The sequence below is a fragment of the Sus scrofa genome, chromosome 13, assembly GCF_000003025.6.
Source record: "Sus scrofa isolate TJ Tabasco breed Duroc chromosome 13, Sscrofa11.1, whole genome shotgun sequence".
Taxonomy (NCBI): domain Eukaryota; kingdom Metazoa; phylum Chordata; class Mammalia; order Artiodactyla; family Suidae; genus Sus; species Sus scrofa.
In genome coordinates, this window is record NC_010455.5 from 84,073,935 (window position 1) to 84,101,569 (window position 27,635).

At 40.3% G+C, this 27,635-nt stretch overlaps 1 protein-coding gene across 5 annotated transcripts in view; it reads right to left on the reverse strand.

Annotated features, from left to right (window-relative positions):
* Positions 1–27,635, reverse strand: part of SLC9A9 (solute carrier family 9 member A9) — a 674,266-nt gene that overhangs the window by 111,322 nt on the left and 535,309 nt on the right. For all 5 annotated transcript variants that reach the window (XM_021071131.1, XM_021071130.1, XM_021071133.1 and 2 more), the window contains one exon: positions 3,854–3,905. In XM_021071131.1, the coding sequence (XP_020926790.1) occupies positions 3,854–3,905 (52 nt within the window). The remainder of the gene's footprint in view (positions 1–3,853; positions 3,906–27,635) is intronic.

Below are 27,635 nucleotides of genomic sequence, written 5' to 3' on the forward strand. Positions count from 1 at the left end.
CACATTGTTCAGGCCTCTAATCAAATGCTGCCTCCTTCCTCAGAGAGGCCTGCCCTGCAGGGCCAGCCTGTACCCCTCCTGCATTGTTCTCCATCCTCTTAGCTGCTCTATTGTTACATTCTCTGAATTCACTGTATGGAGCTGTTTACCTTTTTCTTCTCAGTGTCCCCCATTAGAGTGTAAGCTCTGTGAGTGAAGACTTTGAGTTGGTAACTGCTGCATCCTCCTCACACTTAGAGTAGTGCCTGACATGGGTGGGTGGTGTGCATGAGGAAAGGAAGGCATGGTGCAGACATGCACACCGGTTAAGAGGGGAAGTTCTAGAACCAGATTGTCTGGGTTCAAATTTCACTTCTTCTCACTACGTGTCCTTTGGCAAGTTATTTAACTTCTCTGCAGACCGTTTCCTTATTTAAAATAGAAGCATAATAGTAGTACCCGCACATAGTTTTATCTTGGCAGGTAGATGAGTTCATACAGATAAAGTGCTTAGAACGGCATTAACAATGGAGTCACAGATAATAGGATGATCATGAAAAATGGCAAGAAGGGTAACTGAAGAGCAATAGCAGCAGCCCTTCCTTGGGTAACAGGAATTTTCTACTGAAAAGTCTACTGAAAGATTAAGGCAGGCATGGGGCGCCAGTGATTCTCACTTTCTCTGCAATGTTGTGCTGCCAAGGACATAGAATCAATTACAGGGAAAACTTCCTATGGGGAAAAGGGTGTTTGAGGTCTTTTTATTTTATTTTTTTTTAACATTTAAGAGACATAAAATTCAAACTGCAATCCCTTCCACTTCTCAAAGTGGCACATTTGCATAGAGTATGTATTGAAAGTTTAATGCCTACATGTGGAACATGCTTTGTAAAGATTTTGGGTCTGGCATAGGTAAGATATAATACCACTCACACTTTTAAGGTGTTACAAGGTGAGAGTTCCCGCTGTGGCACAGTGGATTATGAATATGACTTCAGCAGCTTGGGTTGCTGTAGAGGGATGGGTTTGATCCCCAAACTGACACAGTGGGTTAGTGGCTCTGGCATTGCCACAGCTGTGGCATAGGTTGCAGCCTTGGCTCAGATTCAATCCCTGGCCTGTGAACTTCCATATGCTGCAGGTGCAGCAATAAAAAAAAAAAAAAAAAAAAAGTGTTACAAAGTAAAACGGAAAACTGTGACATTGCCAGTTAGTCAGTACCACAAATTCATATTTCCCAAAGGTTATCTTACTCTCCAGAACAGAGAAAGAGGAAATTTCTTCAAAAACATGTACATGTCATTACATATGTTTATTATTGATTTTGAGAGAATATGATTAGTAATTGCCATCTGTGAAAGTTTTAGCTTTTGGTAACTTAGAATAAAGTCTTTATTCAGAGGTTGATCAATGCAAAGATTACTCTATTTGTTAATGCAAGGCCAGTGTGATAAATGCAAACTGAGTAGAAAAATGCAGTCCTCCTAAGAATTAGGTTTATGCTCTGTAGTCAGAGCGACAAATGCTGATAATAAGCAAAGAGCTGTTGGGCAAAATGAGGGCAAAGAGGTTCTTGACACATGGTCTGGAAAGTCCCTAAAAAACCCCTCTGTCCAGGTCAGTGGCAGCTGCTTGGACAGTGTGGTTTGTTATTTCTGGCCTGAGACCATTGTTTCCTGTACTTGACTTTGAAGATCAGAATTATTCCAAGGTGTAGAGAAAACCTCTTTCTGAAATGTAGCTACCTTGGTAGTCAAACATCACGAGTAAGAATACTTCTAAGGCACTTCTTAAGAATAAAATTACTTTTAAGCAGCAGCAGATCAGTAGGAACAGTGCAAATGACAGCAAGTTTAGTTAGACGGCTCTTTATGTGTCCTCTACAGGAAGCCCCAAGTAAGGAATTTCTTTTAAAGAATTGTGACCTATGAAGTTTTGTACCACTTGAGGCAAGAGTATAAATTTTCCCTCTAATTATAATAATTTAGTACATTGCTGAGTATTATTTACACCCCCCCCCCGTCCCTTTGGCTACCAGAAAGCTTACTTGTGATTCAACCTTATGGTTTGCTTATTCATGGATTTTTTTTTTTTTTTTTACTCCTCTGGTTTTGTTTTCTTCTTCTTCTTTTTTTCTTCTTTTTTTAACTGAATTTTAAAATTCTTACAAAATATTTTCCTACTATTTTATTATATGTGGTGGTATAAGCTGCTTTATCAAGTCCTTCATAAGACAGTTTTAATGAAATTCATTGTTAGACAGTTTTCAGAAATATAATTTCATTTGACTGTCATAACAACCTGGAGGAGTAGACATTATTATCATTCACATTTTATAGACAGGAAAACTGAGACTCAAACCCATAGAAGACTTGCCCAAGATCCAAATACCATGTAGTTTTCACTGTACTATGTTGTACTATCTCATTTCTCTAACAACAAGAAAAATACATTTACTGATTTAAATATCTTCAGGTAAGAGTTATTTCTGAATTGACAATGGGGTGAACAAGCTAAAATAAATTTAATTTATAAAAGAAAAAGTTAGGCTGGTAGGTAATCTTACCATCAATTATATGTGATTGTAAAATATAAGGCAGTTAGAAGAAGATGAAGAATTTTCTTTGATGAATTTTCTTCTATCTCTTTTAAAGAAAAAGATATAAGGGAAGGATAAAATTTAGATAAAAGTTTGGCTTGAAAGTAGGAGAAAGGATTCGTTGACCTATATGAGAGAAAATGCTTTGTGGAAATCAGCTCCCACCAGCCCTTCCTAACTACTCATTACCGCCCACCAGTGTGAAGAGATGGGCTTTGATCTCCTTTCTAAGGTCACCACTCTGGCCCGAATCCCTGTACGCCGACACCCCTGCTGGGCTCAGTCCTGCAGTTAGGTGTCTGTCCTGGGCAATAAAATCTTGTGAAAACAGCACCAGCCTGGCCTTGGACCACATAAGACAAAAAAATTCAAAGTACCTATGACCAGGATCATTGCCAACTTAATTTTCCAGCCCTTTTTGTAGAGCATAGGATCCTTCCTTCTTTTATGTGAACCAAGAAAGCAGCAGCATCTTGCCCAGCAGCACTAACCAGCTGTGCCTCATTGATGGGATAGTAGGAAAAAACCAGGAAATAAAAGCGACATGGGTCCTCTTCAAATATAGATATGATCAGGACACAATTCATTAAGCAGCATCCCTTACTAATGATGCTGTTCTTTCATGTCTGTCTACCAGCAACTTCAGCAAAAGGTGTAACCTTTCTACACGATTGTTCGCTCTAAGTACTGAATTAAAAATGAGTAAAGCAAAATTGCCAATGACAGATTTTACTGGAATGTTACATTCAAGTCCAGAGTGTAGAGATTATATTTCCCTTACTTGAGGCGGCAGCTCATGGTTCTGAATAATTTTCCCTAAGGATCTTCAGGCTGTGTTTTTGCAGATTTTCCATGTTTCTGTATTTCTGTATACCTAGACCTGATAAATGAGAAGTCATGCAGGAGAAGCAGGCCCATCTGTTGTGGGCCCAACATGTATCAAGTATGCATCAAGTAAATCCCACCCAGATGATCAAACTAGCAAGTGGCTGGGCAGGGATTTGAACTCCAGCCTGTCTGATTCCAAGAGCTGTGCTTTTGCCCCTAAACTGCAGTGTCCAGGCTTTCTGCTGCCACAAAGTAGGCACAAGTGTATGCTAGTTCAAAGCACTCTAAAATTTATGCAAAGCTTATTGACATCCCAAATTCCTATGTATTTTATGGTCATCTGATTTGTTTTATCTTCAGAGGCAGCCCCCTTTAGAATGAGCCTCCTGGCCATGGGACAGAACATCTCATATCTCTGTACCCTATGCATGGGCTGCTTTGACTTGCCTGGTGTGAGGAGGGCTCCTGCTTCTGATCTTCATCCAGTTCCACACCAACTCTGTGAAAGAGGACAGAAAACTGGTAAGAATGTTGCTGAAAATGAGAGGAAACAGTCTTGTGTGTCAGCACCAGAACCACAGACAATACAAATCAGAGGAAAGCTTTGGCAGAAAACCATCGTACCTCTCCCTGAATCAAAAGAACTTCAAATAGGAGTTCCCTGGTGGCACAGCAGGTTAAGGATCTGGTGCTGCTGCTGTGGTGCAGGTTCAGTCCCTGGCCTGGGAACAACCATATGCAAAGAGTGCAGCCAAAAAAGAAAGAACTTCAAATAGATTTATGGCAAAATGAGAACTTGTACAGCTGGGCCTCCACACAGCTGGGGAGATGGGGTACCAACAGCTGTTCCTTGCTGCTGTCTTTCTCCGCAAGAGCAGGAGCCCTTGAACCTAAAGTAGGAGCCCTCAGGAAAAAGACCTCCACGGCTTCAAAACCAGTATCCTGGAGGGAGGAATACCCGCTCTTCCTGCAGGACTCACTGACCAAACTGGTCTGGGAATGTGATGGCCCAGCTGCAGCAGGCTCCTCAGTACAGAAAAAACAGATCCTTTGCTCAAATGCTCTCGGAGGCTGGCACTAGGGAGGCTCCAGGTTTGTGAGGCCTGAGGCTTTATACAGTTTGCGGGTGCTCTCTTTAAGAAAATTAATACAGAAATACCAATACAAAATTAGGTATGAATGTGACTCTTCAGAAAGAGAAAATAAATTATAACACATTTCGTAGTTTTAAAATCTGGCAAATGCAGTAGACACCTCAAAATCTAAAATACATAATATCCTAATTAATTTATTGCCTGTTGCACCTCTAAAAGAACTTTTTCCTAATAAGCTTTGCCTGCGTATTTTGAAAACTATTTTTATATGATAATGATTTTGTATAAGAGAGACTAGGGAGATAAGGTAGTCTTTGCTCTAGCAAGATTGATCAAAATTACTAACAACTGGGAGGCTTTAAAGCATGCTTCTCCCCCCCCCCCTTTTTTAAGGCTGCACCTGTGGCATATGGAAATTCCCAGGGCAGGGATCGAACCTGCATCCTCATGGATACTAGTCGGTTCTTAACCCACTGAACCACTCAGGAACTCCAAAGCATGCGTTCTTATACACAAACACATTGGCTGTGTGCAGTACTGCTAACGGTTAATATTCCTGAACAGACAAGATTTCTGATAAATTTCATTTCATGCAATTCTCATAAACAGTACCCATTACATTAATCGTAGTATATGCTAAATCATTAAACATGCGCATTCCTGAATTTTGGTTTTGATGGGGCATCAATGAGAACAGAATCCTCCACTTTGGATTTTACACATCTTGTGACTGGAAGAATTTTTCCACAGACTAGCCTCTGGCTCAGTGCATTTCAAGCCTGGTTTTTTCTCCTCTATCCCCAGATGCCACAGCACCTGTTCATCTTCAATTCAGGCTTGTGGCACTATCCCTGTAAGCAGTTCCTGCAGGAGGATGGCCAGCAGCGACTTGGCCTTGCCTAGAAGTGAATGCAGACCACAGAGCCACATCCCACCAAACATAAACTAAACGCACTCCCAATTCGCTTCCCTTTAGGGGGATCCCACAGATGGGGGAGGGAGGGGAAAAGTGCCGAGAAGCTGTAGTAGCTAGAAAAAGCCCTCAAACCCAACAGTGGTGCAAATATATTCCTTTTGCGAGTCTTACAAAAACATAGGACCATGGGAACACAATGCTGAGGCTCTTCCCAGGGCCTTGGAAGGGCTGGAGCACATGAGAGCCTGGAGCTTGAACTTCCTCTGCTCCCCAGAGTGGGCCTCTGCCTGTGGAGGGCGGGATGGGGGGCTGCTCAGGGCCTCAACCACCCGGCTCCAAGCACCATCAGAGCCTTTCCTGAGAACACCACAACTTTCAGAGCTTTCCTTCCACTTCTGCCATGTAAACCCTTCTTTAGGGCCCTCGTTCTGTCCTCTCCATGGGGGAAGGAGAGGCAGGTTAGAAGCCACTGGTCCTGCAGATGTGACAGCATGTGAAAGGAAAGCTACAGTGGAGAGACAGCTTGTTTAAAATACCTCTGATTTTCCAAAAATTAGTGTCTGTGGGGCATGAATAACCCCTCCTCTCTAAACCAGGGGGTGAAATGGGTAGCTATTTATTGTGTGCTGAACTTTTTGGCCTTCAGGTAACTTGAAAGAGCTTCTGATGGGGACTTACCTTTGATATTCTTAGAGTAGAAAGAGCTTTTTGATATATTTCATTGAAGCTGGAGGGAGCGAAGGAAGGGAAGAGGGAGGAGGGAGGGAAAGGGGTCAGAACGGAGAAAGAAGGAGTGGGGAGGAAAGGGAAGAAGAGAGAGGGGAGGTGGGAGGCAGTGCTGGGGGAGAGAGGGGAGAGCATACTGGGGCAGGTGTAGGGGGTGGGAGGTGAGAGACAGGAAGGAAAGGAGGAAGGGGGAGTGGGGAGAGTGGAGCAGGAGGTAAGGCCCAGCCTCCTAAGATGGTCTACGCAGTGACTTTGGGGTATGGGTGGCCTGAATGCAACCTCTATGGACCATGGGGCCCAAGTGGGAGGCACCCTGGCTCCCTTTCTCAGAAGCTGGGCCACCTTCAAGACTCTGGTGGATCCAAGCTTTCTGGTGGATGGTGGGAGCCCCAGGAGCCTTTATTACTGAGTCAGCCTAGATCCCTCCTCCCCAGAGCTACCTGGTACCCACGCAGGCTGTGAGTTGAACTGAGGGTCCTGAAGTTCCCATTGGTGCCCCCGTTTAGGGCTTTTTGTTTTGTTTTGTTTTTGTTCTCTGTCTAGAAAACTGGAGAGAATAGAAATCAGATTTCATAAGAAACCTAACATTTTAAAGGCTGAGGCATTACTGAGGTTTTCCACTAAAACTTAAGCTTTTCTCCCTAGCAGCAATCAGAGCAGACATTTCTAGTTTCAATTATTCCAGAAGCCAGATGGAGCAGAGGAACCACAGCAGCGGATTATGTTCTTCAGTTTTATGTGGGACTCGGTGAAAAGCACCTCAGGGGCCCGAGAGATCTGCTGTTCTCCTCAGAGCAGGAATCCGTCTCCTCCCTCCTCCCATTTGATGGAAGGTCAGGGTCTACTCCTGGGGCCAGGCCTGAAGCCCTTCTTGTCCAGCACAGACTAGACCTCCTCAAGAGGCCTGAGGAAAGAGAAACTCTGTGTGAGTTATTTCCCTCCTGGGGCAGCTGGGCTGAACAAAGCAGACATGGTCCCTGCTCTCACGGGGCCATGCAGTTTGTGGGTTTAATTAGAAAAATCTAAAAACTTGACTAGAATTTAAGTGCTATGAAGGAAAGGCATATAAGAATGATAGCTTCTTCAGGAGTTCCTGTCGTGGCACAGCAGAAACGAATCTGACTAGGAACCATGACATTGCAGGTTCGATCCCTGGCCTCACTCAGTGGGTTAAGGATCCAGCGTTATTGCCATGAGCTGTGGTGTAGGTCGCAGATGCAGCTTGGATCCTGCATTGCTGTGGCTGTGGTGCAGGCTGGCAGCTACAGCTCCAATTTGACCCCTAGCCTGGGAACTTCCATATGCCACAGGTGCGGCCCCGAAAAGAAGAATGATGCCTTCTTTCACTTGTGATTTTGGCTTCATTTGATAGAAATCTTGCTAAAATATATTACCTGGCTCACTGCCTCCTTAAACAGAGCATGATGAGGATACTTGGAACTTTACTGGAGGTCTCAGTATCGCCACTGGCCCCATAAAATCTAATACTCACTGTGTTATAATGATTTCTAAGAGGTATGTGAATCTCTTTATGCTAACATTAAATGGTCCCTGGCTACTCTACTTTTTCTTTTTGAAATTCTTGCATCTTCCAGTTAGATTCCTTTGATATCCTGCCTGCAAAAGTCTGTTAGCCTATTATCTCTGTGCTCCACCCCTCTCCTTTTTAGTATGGAAGCGATAACCTGAGAGTCAAAATTAGTAATTTTTTTTTCTGTTCAAGTTTATAATATACAGATCCATAACAAAACAATACAATGGAAAACTTATAGAAGGGCTTATAAGAAAACACAGTTGTCTTCTGCCACACTCTGTACACCTGCCACACTTCTGTACACTCTGTACACTCTCCACTGCCTCTGAGGGCAATTTTTGGCCTTTTCTCAATTGTGACCTATAAACTAACATCATCATGCATGGCACATTCACACATCATCCTTGGGGTTAAGCAATCACCCCAGCTGAGTCTGTATCCCTTACTCTCCGCTTCAGAAAATCAAGTCAGAGTGTGAAAGTGACATTCTTTTAGGGTTAGCCTTGTATCCACTCACTTTTATTTGTAAGAGATTGTTTATACACTACGGGTTCTTGAGAGATTATTAGAAAGAAGACACGATGTCACCTTGGTATGTGGCACCACACATGTATACAGCAGCTCGCAGGTGAGATCACAACCCTCTTAGGTGATATCCAAGGTTCTTTAGCACCTTTCCCACCACGTCAAACTACCCTTTCTGCCCATCCAATCCGGATACAGTGCCCCCAGGGCTCGTAACTGGACCTGCCCTTGTTTTTGAGCCTTAGTACCCATAGCCATGAGGAGCTAGCCGGTGCTCTTCAGGATACACCAGTCCATGAGTTCTGATTCTGCCTAGATCAGTGCTTCTTCCATCCACTGAACCCCCTCTATCCAAACTCCAGGTGATGTTTTGGGCCATGCTGGTCATCACTGGCCATCTGTGATGTCTCACCTCCTTTCTTGAACTTCCCCCTACACCCTTCCTCTTCTGACTACCACTGTGGACCATCCATCTTGTCCCAACTTGGTTCAGATACCCCATCACTAAAAGTTTTCACTGACTTGGACTGCAAGTAGCTGTACACCTTCTACTCTGCTCTCTGCTTCTTGACAGAACCCCCATGGAGCCCCTGTGATTGTCCTGCTGTGGCTATGGCAGCCCTAGCCCACCCTGTGTTCACCTGGTTGGTTCCCCTAGCCATGAGGAGCTAGCTGGTGCTCTTCAGGATACACCAGCCCTGGCTGGGATCCGGGGACTCAGGATTACCCTGTGGTTGTTGAGGGGTGAGTAAAACTCAGCTATTAAAAGCCTCTCACTGCCATGTGACCTGCATTACTCTGCCTGGGTTTCCTTGTTTGTAAAATGGTGATAGTGACAGGATTTGCTGTGGTGGAGATTTAATGAGAAAATATTGTTAAGTGTTAGTTTAGGGCCTGGTACCTAGAGAGCTCTTAAGAAAGGGAGTTCCTGTCGTGGCTCAGCAGAAATGAATCTGACTAGCATCCACAAGGACACAGGTTCAATCCCTGGCCTTGCTCAGTGGGTTAAGGATCTGACATTGCCTTGAGCTGTGGTATAAGTCACAGACACATGACACGACTTGGATCTGGAGTTGCTGTGGCTGTGGCTGTGGCTGGCAGCTGTAGCTCTGATTCAACCCCTAGCCTGGGAACTTCCATATGCCAGGGGTGTGGTCCTAAAAAAAAAGAAAGAAATGTTAGTAGCTATTGTCCATGTTATTGTGGGTTTTTAAAATTATTATCCATACTTTTTAAAATCAGTGGGGCCAGGGCTCAGTACTGCCATGCTCACTGCTCAACCCTTCCAGTCCCTGGTTCTGTACGGGGCTACCCTCGGGTATCTACTAACAGCTACAGTTGAGCCACAGAGAGTGCCCAGTGCCCAGCGGGGACTTCCAGTTTCACCATAAAATATCATGTCTACTTATAGAGGGCTAAACTCCCCAGATTGGAATTCATTTACAATTTACCGGTAGGCTAGGGAGGTGAGAAGGCAACAAAGAAGGAAAGGAAAGTGTCTAAAGAGCATGGGGAAGGGAGGAAAGGGCAGAATTGAGCACAAAGAGAAAGCAGGTGAAAAGGAAAGAGCACATTAGTATAAAGGGTAGGTGCAGGTGATGGATAAATCACCAGAAAGCTGAGTGTAACTTTAGAAAGGGAAGCTGAGGGTGGATGGAGGAACACAGCCCAAGAAAATTTCTAAAAATATAGAGAAATGAGAAACCAGTAAAGGATTCAAAAGCCACTAAAAGACTGGTTAAATTTTTATACGATGTTTTGCATTTTTGATGTACCTTTTAATTTGAAACAAGTCGAGTGCCGCCTCCATGGTGTTCGAATGAAAATGAAAACGAGCTCTGAACATATTCCCAGCTGTGCCCTCTGACACCTCACTCTGGGTTCCACATTTACAGCATCCGGCGCTGGTTTCGGAACAAAACGCATCTCTGGGCACCATGATGTACCTCCCCACACCCCAGAGCACCTTCATTCTCTGGGGAGTTTCATTAGACACAGTAAAGTCTCAGGATGCTCCCGTATCCAACCACGGCAGAAAGAATGCTCCATAGTTGGGTTTTTCTTAGAGGGGAAGCAAGGTAACTAACAAAAGGCTCACTTTTCTCGTTAAAGCCAACAAAATCCATTCTGATCCTTATCACTTAGCACCTCCGGAAAGGCAGTGAAATAATATATATACCAGGGCTTAGTCTCATTGTGTGAATGCCAATAGCCTCGGGTTCAGTTTGGTTCTTTCGAACCCCCTGCTGATGGGGGCTAGGCAGTGGGGGAGGAGAAAACTATTTTCCTTAAGAACTGTATTTGATGGCTAAATGTAAAAAATGACATTTTCAGTACGAGAAGAGCAACTAGATATTGAGCACAATAAATACACCAGGACAATGGAGGAGTCTAAAAGACACCAGGTGAGGTATGTGGACTATTGCGTAGCCAGGAGATCATTACATAGGGGCAAATATCCGGGACTTCACTCCATTCTCATGCCATATCATTTGAATAAATATGAGTGAGGCTTATGGATGAACAAAATTAATCTAATTAATCATGCAAATATTTTAAGTTGTTTTGGGAAAATAAGAAAATGGACTAAAGTAAGTGGAAAATCCTGTCAATTCTGTGATGTCAGTGTGGAGTTGAGACCCTGGAGCCAGGCTGTACAGGTTCACATTTCATTTCTATCATTTACTACATTTGTAACTTTGGGACAAAGTGCTTAATCTCTCTAAACCTCAGTTTTCCCAACTGTAAATAGGGAATAAGAATATATTTACTCATGGGTTATGATAAGGATGAAATGAGCTAATATATACAAAGCAAAATATTGGCTGCCACTTAGGAAGCACACAGGAAACATTAGCTGATGTTTTTGGTGTTATCACTATTAGGGAGAAATCGATGTACCCTAAGTTGAATGGTAAATACAGTACAGATTAAAGCTAAGAGTAGACTGTCTGTAAATGACAGATGCTAGGATATAACGGTCAATGATGGGATTCCTGCCATCAGTGACCCTAGAGCTAATGGGAAAGACAGACATCAGAAATAAACTAGAGTATAGTGAGGTAAGCATTGTACACAGAATTACTGGAACACACCAACAAAGAGCCCAGCCATGATGGGCTGTGGAGGGCAGGGCATGTTTCAAAGAGGAGCTAGGTATTGAAAAGGGAGTGTAGTATAAGTGCCTGACATTAGGCTTTTGATTGCCAAGGCATCCATTTCTGAAGACATCCATGTTCAGTAAACACATCACCAGCTATATGATACAGCTCTTAGCCAAACCACCAGATGAGGGATTAGGCTGCCCACCCACAAAGTTCCCTCTTTCAGAAAGGCCTGGGTAACCCAGATGACTGGCTGCTTGAGTGACCCAGATTCTCCTTTCCTGCACCTGAATTCCTGTTCTTATGCTTTAAATTAGCCAATAAAGAGTGAAGACCCGAAAACCTAGACACCACACTCTCATACCTAATAAAGGTCCATATCCTCTCTCTCTCCCCTTGACCTTCTTGTGTGGCCTTGGGGACGTCAGATAGCCCAGTATACCCTCCGGGACATGTGAGCAATGAGTCTTGTTCCTTCAAGTTCCCCAGGAGTTTTTGGAAGAGTGTCCTGCAATCATAACAAAAACCACAAGGGCTGGTCCAGCCACAACTCTGGTCCCGGTGAGGGGAATGTCTGTGGGGTCTCTTTATTAGGAATTTGGGTGAGTCAGTGCCTCAGGCATCTCTAGCTCACAGCATCTCTATTGTAGGCTGGGACCCATGCCACAGTGAGGATTTAGTGAAGGAGAGGTTGGGGGAGGGCACTCCAGGCTGAAGGCACTGCATGGGCAAAGGCCTGGAAATTTAGAACAAAGTTGATTTAGACCATGGTAAATAACCGTGAGTAGACTGTGAGGGTTAGGGTATGCTGAGGTGGGCAGTGTTGCTTTGGGCAAGATCAGAAAGTAATCTGAGGTCAAATTAAAAAGGATCTTAAATGCTATGCTTAGGAGAGTGTTTTTTGTTTTGTTTGTCTGTAGGCAGTTGGGATTGAAATAATTAGTTTTATGTTCTAAAAAAACCACTGGTGGCACAACTGTGATATTAAGAAACTAGAGGCATGGAGGTCATTTTGTGGACTATTGCAATAGTCCGGCCAGGAGTCTAAATTGAAGATAGGGTTGGTGGAGAAGAGATGGATTTGAGAGACGTGTATAATGAGGAGTGGGGATGGTGGTATGTGACTGGGGCGTGAGGGAGAGGAAAGTACTGAGATGATTCTGAATTTCTACTCAGGACCCCTGAATGGTTCACCCCTGCCATTAGACAGGAGGAGCATGTGTGGATTTTCCCTGAGGCACATACTGTAAGAAAGACGGGACTGAAGCGCAGCATCAGGAAGTTCTGACCAGTCGTACTACGGGTGAAGCAAGGTCATCCCTCTACATTCTTATCAGCTGAAGGAAAGTAGCCCCTTCCCCTTAAGAGTTTGCTTGTCTGAAGTGGAGGTTGAGACCAAACTGTGAAATCCAAAGAAACAGGGAGAGAAAATGGGTGTTTCAAACCAAGATCAGTAGACTGGGAATGTTCATGGAAGCTGGAGAAGGGCACATCACATTCAGTATTTGAAGACAGATTGGACATCTTATTTAAGAAAGGCTACAGAGAGACTTAGGAAAGAGACTCTGGAGAGTAATTTACCACAGTCTTGAAGAGAGGTGAACATTTTCTGGATGTAGGCTGTGGCAATAGATGTAGGAAAATTTCAGTTTGGATTAATATATGTTACATGGGCAGTACCACATGGGAGCTACCCAAATGTAGTCGATGTGGGCTCAGTATCAAGAAAACAACCCCTCCGCACCCCCACTTCTTGTTTGCTTTCAAGCAGAGAATGAGGGCTCCTATGAGAGGTATGAGAGGGAGTCCCTTGATCATTAACTGGGTAGATGGTTTTACACTCCTACCAGAACACTGGATTTCAAGCACACAGGTTAATGTGTACACAGAGGCAACTCTGATTTTGAATTTCGGGAGTGATAAGGTAATACATCTGCCAATGAAGTAATAATTGTGAACTTCCACCTTAGAATAAGACACTGGCAAGTCTGGGGATGCTGCTGAAGGCAGAGCCACCCTCTGGGTTTCCACTAGCACATGGACACAATGTCATTCATTGGTCTCCTATTTGTTCTGCTAAGTTACACTTTTCTATCCCTGGGACTTGGCTGATTACTAAGTTGAAAACGGCTAGATCAAGGGTTCATGTAACATGTCCTGGTGTTCTATGGTTGCTCATATGATATTTGTTCTTTATGAGATTTTGCATGTGGAACAGATTCCTTGGATCACTGACAGGTTGATTGGACTAGAGGTGGGTCTGGTCTTTCTTTGCTGATCCAGGTTACTAAAATTACTAGGTAACAGCTAGTAAGAGCATATAGCATAATCATTAGGAGTTAGATACCCTGACAAGCTGGTCCCACTATTTACCTGTGTAACTATAGGCAAGGAGCTGTGCCTCCCTTTCTCTTTCTATAACATGTAATATGAGTAGTAACTATTCCATGGGGTGTTGTGAGTTGATGCATGTAAGGGGCTCTGCACAGGGCATCATCAAGGAAGTACTCAGGAGAGGTAGCTGCTGTTCCTGTTGCGGTGGCTGATGCTGTCTTTGCTACTTAGGCCCTCTGGATAAAGATTTAACTGTGATCATCTCCAGCATAGGAGTTATGTTTCACCCTTCCTCATCTGACCTTCATGTTCATTTTCCATGTGACTTTTGATTCTGGCAGAGGCTTATTTACAAATGTAAAGACTGAGAAGAGTAGGTGCACCCTGGCTGCATAGATGAACGGTGGGGCTAGTGTTTATGATCTCTAATAATTTAGAAATGCATCTTGGAACATACAAGTACACTGGAAAAATTATGTTCTTTGAGAAATAAACATCAATAAACAAATATGTCACGGACACAAATGCACATCTACATCATGTTCTTTAAGTTTGGCAAAACTTCCCTTGAATCTGGAGTGCTTAGTTCTGCCAAGATGTAAGCTAATTTCAGGATACAGATAAGAGTCAATTAGAAATGGGATTGAGACTGAATGCACAGACTGATTTCTCTCGATTTAAATCGCAAGCGCACTGACACACTTTGGTGGGAAGACAGATGTAATAACTTATCAAGGCATCTGGCCTTTCTTCCCCAAGGCTTTATTCTGGGTGCCCTCTATGGACAATCAGGGATTTATCAGAGCCAAGTGCTCATCCTCTTTCAAGAAAAACCATTCTTTCAAGTGGATTAACTTGTTTAAATTCCAGTGTGTTACCAGGTGGGCATCTTCTCAATGTCAAACTGAAGACGTTGTGTGAAGAAAAAGAGTGACATTTTACTACCGAATATAAAGTGGTTGTAGGAATCTGCTTTATATGTTGGTGTGAAACCAAAAATGGTTGAAAATAAATCCCAGACCATCAGCAGTTTGAGTGAGAAGTGGAAAACTTAAAACTTGGAAACTATTGTGGCTACTTCACAGTCAAACAAATAGGCTCCCACGACAATACCGGAAGTGTGTCTCCTCCCCTGGCTCCAAAACACCCCAAGCTGTAAGGATGTCCAGGTGGAACTTTGGCATAAGCCCAGCTCTCCATGAAAGACCATACTTGGTGAGCAATGTGGGTCTGGACTGGCATTTCAGAGCAAGTCTTCACACTGCTGCTCTCTGGTGTGCTCAGACTTCAGTGGGAAGGAGCCTGGATGGCAATGTCCTCTTGGTACAAGAAGCATATTCTCCCCATGAGAAATCATCCACAGAAATCAAGAATGGACTTTGGCAATGAGGGGGAAATATATGGAACACACATTTAGGGAACCATCAAATTCCTCAATGCAATAATCTGGAAAAATTGAGCAAGCCAGGAATGATGACCAGGAAACATTTCTATTATTTCCAGGATATTATTTCCATTATATCGTGGAAATAATCCTAAGAGGAGAACCACAAAGCTTGGCAATTCAGAGATGTTTACCCACAGTACAACTGATGCAAAATGTGTAATTCCAATGGTTGGTTCTGATTTCTCCATCCTGAATTAACTTTAACTGTTGGTAGGCAGGTAATCTACAAGATGTTTCGAGAAAGTTACCTCCCCAACTCTAATTCTAATGCCAGGACTTTCTTAGCATGAGATAAAGTGCTTCATTCCCCATTGAAGATTAGACCTACAGGCAAGAATTTGGAAGAGGCAATATTTGGACTTAATAGTCACACAATGTACAAGTGACTAGATCAGGCTTATTCCTGAGAACAGAAAGAGATGAGAACAAAAGGCCAAAGGCAAAAGGGCACCTAAGTACTGAGAGAAGGCACCGTGGAGTGTGGAAGTAAGGGAAAGAGAATGTGAAAAGGCAACTGGAAAAGTAAACTTGAAATAATAGTAGCAGCTAACCTATATTAAGTGCTCAAAGAGTGCTAGAATACGCATTAGGTGACAGTTATGGTTTTTTATTTAAAGCATATGGAGGATGGGAAGGGGATCTCAACTTATCATTGTAACACCATGTATTTTAGTAATTAAAATAAAAAAGGGATTTATAACTCATTTCTTTAAGTTAGCCATTAAAAAGCACTTGCAATTGGGTTCTGTAATAATTTTCCACCAGTAAATCTGTTGCTCCTGTCTATCCATCACCTGTAGATAGTACAGAATTATTAAGCACGTGGACATAAAACATGAAAAAACAGCCAAAGAAGATTGTTTCACCCATACTAAGAAATCACTATAATTGAAATTGAAAGCTTTGGGGTAATAATGGTGGCCAAAACCATTACTTAAGCCCCAAATTGGAAGTAGATTGTGATCCATAAGCTCTACAAAGCAACTGAAATCTTATTCTCCTTTGGGGTGATTAACAGTTTTTAAGGTCATGTGATGCTATTAATAATTCACACTCAGCTTTTTGAAATACATATACTTATTTTTTTAATGAAGAAGCCTCTTCCTTATCCCCAGAAGAGAATTAAGATAGAAATACTAGTCTCTTGTGAGTTCCCGTCATGGCACAGCGGAAACGAATCAGACTAGGAACCATGAGGTTTTGGGTTCTATCTCTGGCCTCACTCAGGGGATTAAGGATCTGGCATTGCTGTCAGCTGTGGTGTTAGCTGCAGATGCAGCCCAGATCTGGTGTTGCTGTAGGTATGGTGTAGGCTGGTAGCTGTAGTTCTGATTGGACACCTAGCCCGGGAACCTCTATGTGCCGTGAGTGTAGCTCTAAAAAGCTAAAAAAAAAAAAAAAAAAAAAAAAAAAAAAAAAATACTAGTTAGTCTCAATATTGCTTATCTTGCTTTTGTTAAAATGCATAAATATCTTATTTTTGAAAGGGAAATTGACAGGAAGAGATAATGATAAGCTGGGAAGCTGTTACTGCATGACTCATAAAAAAGAAGAAAATAATTTTAATTTCTTGCTGAGAGGGGATTAAGGTAAATCACTAGACAAATAATGTTTTCTCTGGCCAAGCCAGCTGCTATTTACTGTGAGACCAAGGTGCATGCCTGCATGCAGGAGTATGTTAAAATGAAATACAATTTTTAAATTTTAAAGCAAAAGAATTCAGGATTAACGCTAGAATTACACTGAAAACTACACCTTGATTTCAGAATCAAAGGATTAAAATCAGGGATGTGAAATGAGAATTAATGAAAATGCCATTGGGAAGAAGTTATCTTAGAGCAGATAAAGAGAGAGCCAAGAGGAGTGAGTAAAAATCTGCTGTAAAACAGGGTTTCAAATTATCATGAAGTCTACAGAAAGTGCATAGCATGGAAACAGAATTAGCATCAATTTGGCAAAAAATGAAATAATGAGAGTTAAGTGAATGCTCATGGCTAATGCAACACTCAGGCGTTTTTAGCCTGTCATCTCAAAAGATCTAGATGATAGCTTAAACTATTGTGTATGAACTGATATTTTTCCTGACACCACACTATCCAAGCCCTAAAGGTAAATATCAGCTAGGATAGGACTCCTTCATCCATTCCCTCCTTCACTCACTTCATTTATTCATTCATGAACCGGTTGGTTGAAGATTGACTGTTAATACATGCTAGATGTTGTGATAGATACATGCCAGATACATACTCTAAGTAGTTGCATTGGATTTCATCAAATCAAAGATGCCATCAATTATAGGGCACAGTATTACTTTGTATATCTCTAAGAAGAATACTGCTAATTGTACTTCTGCCACCATTGATTATAAGACAAGATTGACCTCAGAAATAAGATGTGAAAAAATGTGCAGTTGGAATCAATGACACATGCACACAAAATAAGCAAAATCTAGTGCTCAATGCCAATGCCAGGCTATTAAGCACAGTGGCCTCTGGGTATTTCATGTATCAGTAGTATATTATCTGCTTGGTTCTTGGGGGGAAAAGTCGAGATATTTTTAAAGTTTCTAAAGAAATATTTTAAAATTTTTTAACAAATGTTCTTTTTATGCTTAAAGATTAAAAGGTAATGTATTCTCCCTCTTAATTCTATTTCAAACAACTGGAAATCTTGCAGTGAAATCAGGGCTAGGACTAGGTGACTTCTCTCTCCAGTGCTGAACATTAGCCTGATCCTGAGAGGGAGCACCTCTTTGTTAAATTTTGCATCCCAGATACCTTGCCTGCCTCATCCTATTCCTGATCTTGAGTGAAATAATCTCATGGCTGATTTTGCTGTCCCGTGCCTAGATCTGGGAACTGCGTGACTTTTTCTATTTGCCCCTCTACGTCCTCTCTTACCCTTCTCCACATTGTCTTGGGCTCTGGAATGGTCAACATTAACTGTGTTCTCTTGCCTTCTGACTTTGGAGGGAAGCACTGACAGGATATTGGAAGCAGGTAGGAGAGTGAAGACAGTATTTCTTGAACTCCCTCCTTGCTAGTTCACTGTGGTTGTCTACGCACCTCTCCCAAAGCCTCAGCTCCTAATTGGCAGCTTTCTCTATACAGCTGCTCTCTCTGATCAATATTCCCTCACCCTTCCCTTTTGGGTACAGGGTAGCAGCTCCTTTCCACTGCTTCTAGCCCTGGGGTACTGCACCATGCCCTGCTGGTTTTCTTAGGCTAGCCCATATCTTTGTAAAATTCCCTTGATTAACTTTCCTTAAATGAGTCAGTTTGAAGGTGTCACTTGTTTCCTGCTACTCAGGCTACTGTAGAATATTTTACACCTCTAAACATGCATGTATGGAAAGTTCTTACTTGAACTGGGAACTTTGTTGACAGCTGAAATTTCTTAAGGATCTTCTGAATATCCTCTTAACAAGTCTTAAACAGAGTTTTGTTTCCAGCCTTAACAGTTAGAATTGTGATTTTAATTGGTTCTCTAGGGCACCTGCATATTCCTGCTCAACTTGACATAAACTGCTCCCAGCTCTAGGCTGGCTCAGATTTTCACTGGGAAAATCTGCCAACTACAGATATTAGGAGTGCAGATCATACCACAGACATAATAGGATCTAAACAGCAGGAATAAATGTGTTTCAGAACTGAATACACTTAGTACAACCAAAGTCAAACGTGCTTTATTAAATGCTCCATCTTAAACTACGGAATTCTGTAGGAAAGCTAAGAGTTCATACAAGTCTCTCTAGAAGTTGAAGTTGTAGCCTAGAGAAACAATTTCAGTAATCTGGATCCTCCTGACCTTCCTGATGGTGAGCTTGGTGAAAACAGTTCATACCAGCTCCAATAGGACCTCTAATGGTCCCATCCTACCACATCATTTATTTATTTATTTGTTTATTTATTTATTTATTTTTCTTTTCTTCCTTTTTTTTTTTTTTTTTTTTTTTTTTTTGCCACCCTATGGCATATGGCGTTCCAGGCCCAGTGATCAAATGAGAGCTGCACTTGAGACCCAGGTTGAAGCTGTGGCAGATCCTTTAACCCACTGTCCTGGCTGGGAATTGAACCTTTGTCCTGGCACTGCAGAGATGCCACTGATTCCATTGCTCCAGAGTGGGAACTCCATCTTACCATATCATTTAAAAAATGAGAATGCCAGGGAGTTCCTGTTGTGGCTTAGTGTGTTGAGGACCCATCATTGTCTCTGTGAGGATGTGGGTTTGATCCTTGGCCTTGCTCAGTGGGTTAAGGATCTGGCATTGCTGCTGTGTAAGTCACAGATGCAGCTCGGATCTAGTGTTGCTGTGGCATAGACCTCAGCAGCAGCTCTGATTCAACCCCTAGCCTGGGAACTTCCATGTACCACAGGCGCAGCTATAAAAATTAAAAATAAAAAAAGATAAGAATGCCAAGACCCACGGAGATTGCCTGGCAGAGGTAGTTAGGTTATAACAGAACCAAGACTTAAATCTGTTTTTAAATTTAGGTTGTTTCTTTTCAACTTTGTATGCTGCCCACCTTAAATAAGCAAATGAACAATGATGGGGGTGATAATAAAAGCTTTTTTATCCTTTGGCGAGAATGGCTTTTTAGCAGAAGGAAAGATAAAATGAGATTAGTAGAAGATACTTATTGTCTGAGATGTTGAGATGTAACAATGCAGAGTGACTTGGAAATTTGAGAATAATATGGCTATAATGTGGCAATTCCCAAAGTCTAATTCACATAGAACTCTGTGATTTTTTTTTTTTTATCTAACTGAAAGCCACTTGTACCATCATTTCTTTGATATTTTTCTTTAACTTTTCTTCCATACTGTCAGTTTTGCTTCATGTATTCTGGAACCTTGTTGTTAAGAACATGTGTTTATAATTGCTATATCTTCCTAATGAATTGACACTGTCTGTCATTATAAAGGAGTCTCTAGCAACCTGTGTGTGTACAGGTGTGTATGTGTGTGTGTGAGAGAGAGACAGTCCATTTTGTCTGCTATTAGTATACTGCTCTAGTTCTCTTACTGTTACTGTTTCCATGGTGTCTTTTTCTATCTTTTGCCTTTTAGCCTATTTGTATCCTTGAATCTAGTTGGATCTTGTTTTATTTTTTTTTTAAATCTAGTCCAATAATATCTGCCTTTTGATTCTATTGTTCAGTTCATTTATATTTAAAGTTATTATTGATATAATCATTTTTACCTCTGCCATTTTGCTACTTTTTCATGCATTTTTAATTCCTCCATTCTTCCTTTATTGCATTCTTTTGTGTTAAATGGATATTTTCTATGTATCATTTTAATTCCTCTAATATCTTTTAAAATATTTTTTGAGTAATTTTCTTAAAGGTTGTTCTGGGGATTACAATATACATCTTACGAAACTCTACTTCAGATTTATACTAGATTAATTCTAGTAAGATACAGAAAATTTGTTTTACTCTCCCTCTTCTGTATTGTTAATATAATATATATCACATCTATATATGTTACAAACACAACAGTTTGGTGTTATAATTGGTGTTTTATATAATCATTTGTCTTTCTAAGAAACTAAGAGGAAAGCAGAAAAATATATTTACAAAGTTTTTATAGTAATCTTATTACCATTTCTGGTACTCTTCATTTCTTCCTGTGAACTTGAGTTATCATCTCATGTCACTTCTTTGCTCACTGTATGTAGTGTCCTCTCATTTTTCCCTTTGTATTATATTGTCAAAAAAATCTCTATAGCTAGAGGCCCCACAATTCAATTTTATAGATATTGTTTTATCCTGTTGTCTTTTAATTAATTATGAGAAGGAAAAGAGATAATGTAATTATGTTATCTTTCATATTTAATGCATGATTTCCTCTGCAAGCACTTTTTGTTTTTCATATGGATTAAATTACAGTCTAGTATTACTTCCTTTCAGCTTGAAGAATTCTTTTTGTACTTTTTGTAAGGCAAGGTCTGCTAGCTACAAATTCTTTCAGTCTCTGTTTATCTTGGATTGTCTTTATGTTTTCCTCACTTGTGAAAGACAGTTTTGCTAGATACAGTGTTCTTGGCTAACAGGTTTTTTTTCTTAAAGCATTTTAAACATGTTATCCTCTACCATTTGGACTCTACTGTTTCTAATAAGAAATAAGCTGTAATGTCTTTGGGATTCCTTTCCATGGGATGAATCATTTTTCTCTGTTGCCTTCAAGATTTTCTCTTTCTCTTTTAACGTTCAACATTTTGACTATGATATGTCTAGATATGGCTTTTTCTTCTTAGTATTTGGAGTTAATTGAATTGAGTGTATAAATTAGTGTTTTGCATCATATCTGGGAAGTTTTCAGCCATTATGTCTTCAAAAAAAATTTTTTTTTGCCCTTTTCTTCTTCTTCTTCTTCCTCCTCTTCCCCCTCCCCCTCTCCCTCCCTGTTCTTCTTCTTCTTCTTCTTGTACTCATATTACATGTGTCTAATAGATCTCAAAGGATCTATTCATTTTTCCTCATTATTATTATTATTTTTTTAAGTTCCTAAGGCTGTATGATTTCTAATGATCTAGCTTCAAGTTTGCTTATTCTTTCTTTCCAGCTCATATCTACAGTTGAGCCCCTGTAGTGAATTTTCCATTTCAGCTATTATGCTTATCAACTTCAGAATTTCCATTTTTAAATATGATTTCTATCTATTTGATGAGTCATAGTCTTCATGGTTTCTTTCTTTCTTTTTTGTTTGTTTTCTTTTTAGGGCTGCACCTGCAGCATATGGAAGTTCCCAGGCTAGGGGTCCAATTGGAGCTGCAGCTGCCAGTCTATGTCACAGTCACAGCAATGACAGATCTGAGATGTGTCTGCGACCTACACCACAGTTCACAGCAATGTCAGATCCTTTAACCGACTGAGTGAGGCCAGGGATCGAACCTGCATTCTCATGGATACTAGTTGGATTCTCAATCCACTGAGCCACAATGAGAATTCCCTTTAACATGGTTTAATGGCTTTATTTGTTTGAACATATAATAGCTGCTTTAAAATCTTTGTCTCCTTCATCTGGACCCCCTCAAATGCAGTTTTTATTGCTTGCTTGTTGTTTTCCTATACAAGGATCACAATATCCTGTTTCTTTCCATATTTCATAATATTTTAACAAAAACTGGACATTATAGGTATATACTGTACCAATTCTGGATTCTGATTAGTCCCCTCTCCCACCCTCAGGGCATGATGATGTTGCCATTTTTTATTAGTTTATTCATTTAGTGAATTGCATGGACAAATTATGTAAAGTCTATTTCCATTTTGGAAGTCTTGCTCAATTGATGTTTAACAAGCTTAGTTTATCTTGAGCAATGATATCTATGAAATTATGGTTTGATATGTTGTCTGTATATTTTAATATCCCTTTATCCTTGGTATACTATCAGCATTCATTGGATCTAATTTTAGTTTTTAATTTTTTTTTGAGTAGTTCTCTTTGTAAGTATTGCTATTTCATGGCATTTTCCCCTTCTTTCTTACAAGTCTTCCAAAGCACAAAGAGAAATCTTACATATTAAAAAAATAATACTAATTTTTTTCTTATAATTCCAACATAGTGATTGGATCCTTTTAGAAGTCTAAGATAGGAGTTCCCACTCTGATGCAGCAGACTGTTGCTACGGCTGTGGCGTAGATCACAGCTGTGGATAAGACTCACTCCCTGGCCTGGGAACTTCCATATGTCAAGTGTGCAGCCAAAAAACCCTCACAAAAAAACCCCTAAGATATATTATAAAATCTTAGTGATCTTATTTTTCCTATCTTGAAAATTTTGCCATTTTGTCATTCTAGAAATTATATCCTCATCACTCATTGTTCCCAATGATGCTAAAAATAATAAATTAATTAAAAAACACAAAGACTGATGAGATCATCTGGATACAATAGTGATATGAGCCATCACTATTTTATTATCCTTCAGTTTTCTTTCTTTTTTTTTTTTTTTTTTTTTTTTGCTATTTCTTGGGCCGCTCCTGCGGCATATGGAGGTTCCCAGGCTAGGGGCTGAATCGGAGCTGCAGCCACCGGCCTATGCCAGAGCCACAGCAACGCAGGATCTGAGCCACATCTGCAACCTACCCCACAGCTCACGGCAACGCCGGATCGTTAACCCACTGAGCAAGGGCAGGGACCGAACCCGCAACCTCATGGTTCCTAGTCGGATTCGTTAACCACTGTGCCACGACGGGAACTCCCCTTCAGTTTTCTTATTGTGTTGCCTTAAGTATTGTGTTAACCTGTTAAAAATGTGTAAAATAAGATAGGAGACACTCTCTTTGTAGTTGTACTCTGCTTTTAGCTTTCACTGAACACAACTGAGAATTCAGAATTTTTTCATTTCTCACCCATAATGATAAAAAGAATAAAATGTACAGCAGAAGACATTTCACAATTATTAGACAAATGAGAAGACAAATGCAAAGAGACAGCAAAACTCTATTCTCTAAGGATAATGGTCAAATTGATTGTATTAGCAAAACCTTAGGCCATAATTCTTCAGATAACAATATCCTAGATGAATTGTTTTAAACTCAAGAATACGTGAGTGATGAATATAATTCTAAGAGCATAAAGGAAATATGGCATTCTCATTCATTTAGTCACTGAACAAGAAGAACTTTATCACGTAATATTTTGCAATGAGAACTTGGCTTATCCCATATTTCTAAAAGGACAATCCATTATTCTTTTACCTTTTATGGTGTTTTTGTACCAAAATTATTTGATATGATTTGTAAGTAGACAAATGCTAAATCAGATTATGTATACAAAGATGAGTGGACGAAAATTAAAATAATTCAAATATAAATTATTATTCTAATTGCTATTTATAAATCGAAAATGTTAATTTTCTAATATGAAATTTAAAAATACAACCTCTTCAACAAAATTATGATTAATCAAAAATTCCAAAAAAATCTTTAAGTTTTCCATTTTCATGATGTGAGGGCACAAAGGAGAGCCATAAGAAATGATATGCTAGAACCTTTTAGTGATGTATTTGAAACCTAGAATATGTTCTGGGTGCATGCATGACAGATGACAAAAACTGATTTACTCAGTGGATACTGCCCAGTTCAGATTTTTCTCTCTCTCTTTTACATACCTAGAGAGAAGAGAAATAGGAAAAACATATTTAAAAATTATGTTTTATTTATTTATTTATTTATTTATTTATTTATTTATTTATTTATTTATTTATTGTTTTTTTAGGGCTGCACTTGTGGAATATGGAGGTTCCCAGGCTAGGGGTCGAATTGGAGCTATAGCTGCCAGCCTACACCACAACCACAGCAATGTCAGATCTGAGCTGTGTCTGTGGCCTACACCACAGCTTGTGGCAACGCTAGATCCTTAACCTACTGAGTGAGGCCAGGGATTGAACCTGCAACCTCATGGGGTTCCTAGTCGGATTTGTTTCCACTGCGTCATGATGAGAACTCCTGTATTTGAATTCTTATTAAAATTTTGAATAAAGTTGCTTTTCACTATCCTTTTATTCTGAAAATTATTTGTCAAATAATTGAGTATATAAAGAACAAAAGTGCATTGGATCTAGATGGTAAATGATGATGAGTATTTTTCCTATTATATTAGAGATAAAACATAAATGTGTAACTTAAAAGAATTAAAGTTCATCATTGTACCTCCTAAAATACTTCTGCAATCATATATATCATAATTTAGGCACAGGAATGGGCTAGAATGCCTGATGGTTTTGGAATCAGGATGACCCAGCTTTGAATTTGGCTCCACTCCTCTTAGCTGTGTGACCAGGGACAAGAAACATCCCTTCTAGGAATTATAGTTTATTCATCTATAAAAAGAGAACAATAGAACCTGCTCTGCAGAGTTAACATCATATTCAGAGATGAAGACAAGGCAACCAATATATTTACTAGGACACATCAGATGCTCCAAAAATGCTTGCTTCTTCCTTCTTTCCTTTTTGGTATTAACAATCTTTGTGGAGGAGGATGCATGATGACTAATGAAAATATAGGTCTGGCTCAAAAAAAAAAAAAAAAAACTTAGAAAAGAAGAATGTCTTGTGTGTTTAAAGATCTACAATAAGTGAAAATAAATCTTAGTGGAAAACTGAGATGGAGAGTGTTTCTTCATTGATGAAAGAGAAGTGGAAGGATTCTATTCTGGGAGTATTATACAAACTTCCAGGCCACATGGAGGCTTTGATGTACATTCCTAATACTGTGTACTGACCGATACAGAGGAGAGAAGAGCTCCCACTCCTGGGAAGTTTTTTTTTTTAAAGCATAAGGCATCTGATTATTTCTTGGTTTTTCCTTGCTGACAATTTCATTACTGCCACCCAGAAGAAAATGAAAGTCACAAAGGGATTGCTGTTTTGCTTTCAAAACTGACCAAGAAATCAGTACAGTGATGACAAAGAAAGATGCTCACCACATCATCCAGGACTTTATTAATATGAGGGAAAGAAATGATAAGCTCAATCAGGTACATCCTCTGGCTTCATAACATTCAGAAGACATGGTTAAACTGTCAGTGGTATTAGAAATCACTTCAATTCTTTTATAGAACAATTAGGCAATATGGCAAAGTCATATGTTGTTTGGTAACAAAAGCCTATTCCTGGGAATTGATTCTGAGAGATTAAACCATCCAAATGTTATTTAAAATAAAACCTAAACTAAATGCATCATCATGTTCAACATTGGTTATCACCAACAGTCCAAAAACCTATCTAAAAACAACTTAGGTTGTTCTGTCCCTTGACTCTCATTCTAATTCCCCTAGAATAGCAGTCAGCAAATATTTTCTGTAAGAGGCCAGTAGTGATTTAAGCCATACTCTGTTGCAACTACTCAACAGTGTAGTTGTAGCAGGAATCCACTCATAGATGATAATATAAATGAATGAATGTAACTGTGTTCCAATATTTTATTGTTAACTCTGAAATTTTAGTTTCCTATAATTTTCACATGTCAAGCAATATTCTTTGAGAAATGTTTCTTAAAACATTTAAAAATGTGAAAATGATTATTAGCTCATGAACCATATAGAAACAGGTGGTGAGTCTGCCCTTGGATGTGGCAGAGGAGAGACTTGGAGAGGGTAGGAGAGGGTAGAGTCCTTTCCTCCCATTCCAGGACTGGGTTTGGATTTCCCTGGTACCCACGCAGTAAACAGTTATCTGTTGCCCATTTGTCATTTTAGATGCCAATCCCTATTTGTAATGTTCTTTTTGAGAAAGAAACATTTGTCTATTAATATATGTTCTTCTGGTCATGCATCCTATTTCACCAAATAGTATCAATACCAAGGAGAAAGCTAGGAAGAAACATGCATTTATTTTATATTGGAAAATATTCAGGTTTTCTGAAAGGCAGTATATGTGATTCCAAACAACATAGTCCTATAAACATGATGGACCATCTTCCCCCCAATAGATTTCAGAGTAGGCCAATGCCACATACAAACAAATGCACTTGTAGGATAGGAAGCCTTTGGTATAATCCAAAGAGTTGTGCAATTGGTTTAATTTTGTACCATACAACCTCTGGTAAACCTCTTATAAAGATTCCTGAAAAGGGAGTGTATATTTCTGGGCTCACAAATGCATAGGGTTTTCCCAGGAGCACCTCTTCATTCTTAACCAGAGAACCAGGGTTCTCTTCATTTTAGAGATTGGTTGGCAAATTGAGATTAGCAAGGCTCTTCCAAAAAAAAAAAAATCAAATAATCAAAGCCTAACCAAGGCTAAGGCTCATTTCAAAGCCCATCCTGGTCCAAGGCTCAAGTTCTTTCCGTGGAAAAATGACAAAACAGGGAATGGGTTTAAATAATATCATGATCAAGGCTAACTAAGCAGTGTCTTTCTCATAACTTTATATGCAGGTTCATCATTCAAGGATTGTGTTAGGATGAAGTATCTGTTTCAGCAGGCATTTTAGTCAGCTTGGGCTGCTATGATAAAATACCACTGACTAGGTGACTTAAACTTCAGACATTAATTGCTTACAGTTTTGGAGGCTGGGATGTCCAAAATGAAAGTACTGGCTGATTGGGTTACTAGTGAGATCTCTTCCTGGATTGCTGCCTTCTCACTGTGCGCTCACAAGACCTCTTTGTGTGTGTGTATGTTGAGAAAGAGCATGAGCTCTTTGGAGTCTCTTCCTATAAGGACCCTAATTCTATTGGTTTAGGGCCCCACCCTTACAAACTCATTTAACTTTAATTCCCTCCTAATAGGCCTTATCTCCAAATACAGTCCCACTGGGGATTAGATCTTCAACACATGAATTTGGGACAGTGACACAGTTTAGTTCATAGCAGTAGGTGTGTGTGGGGCCTGAGATTCTGCAATTCTAACATGCCCTCAGGTGATATGGATGCTGCTGGACTTTGGATGACATTTGGAATATCAGGAAACTAAAGTCAAAGGTCCCAGGACCTGCTTTAGGACAGAGTGGGGGTGCTCAAGGACAAATGGGATGACACACAACTAATCAGGTAAATAAATCTTGTTTAGGAATGATGCTGATAAGAATGA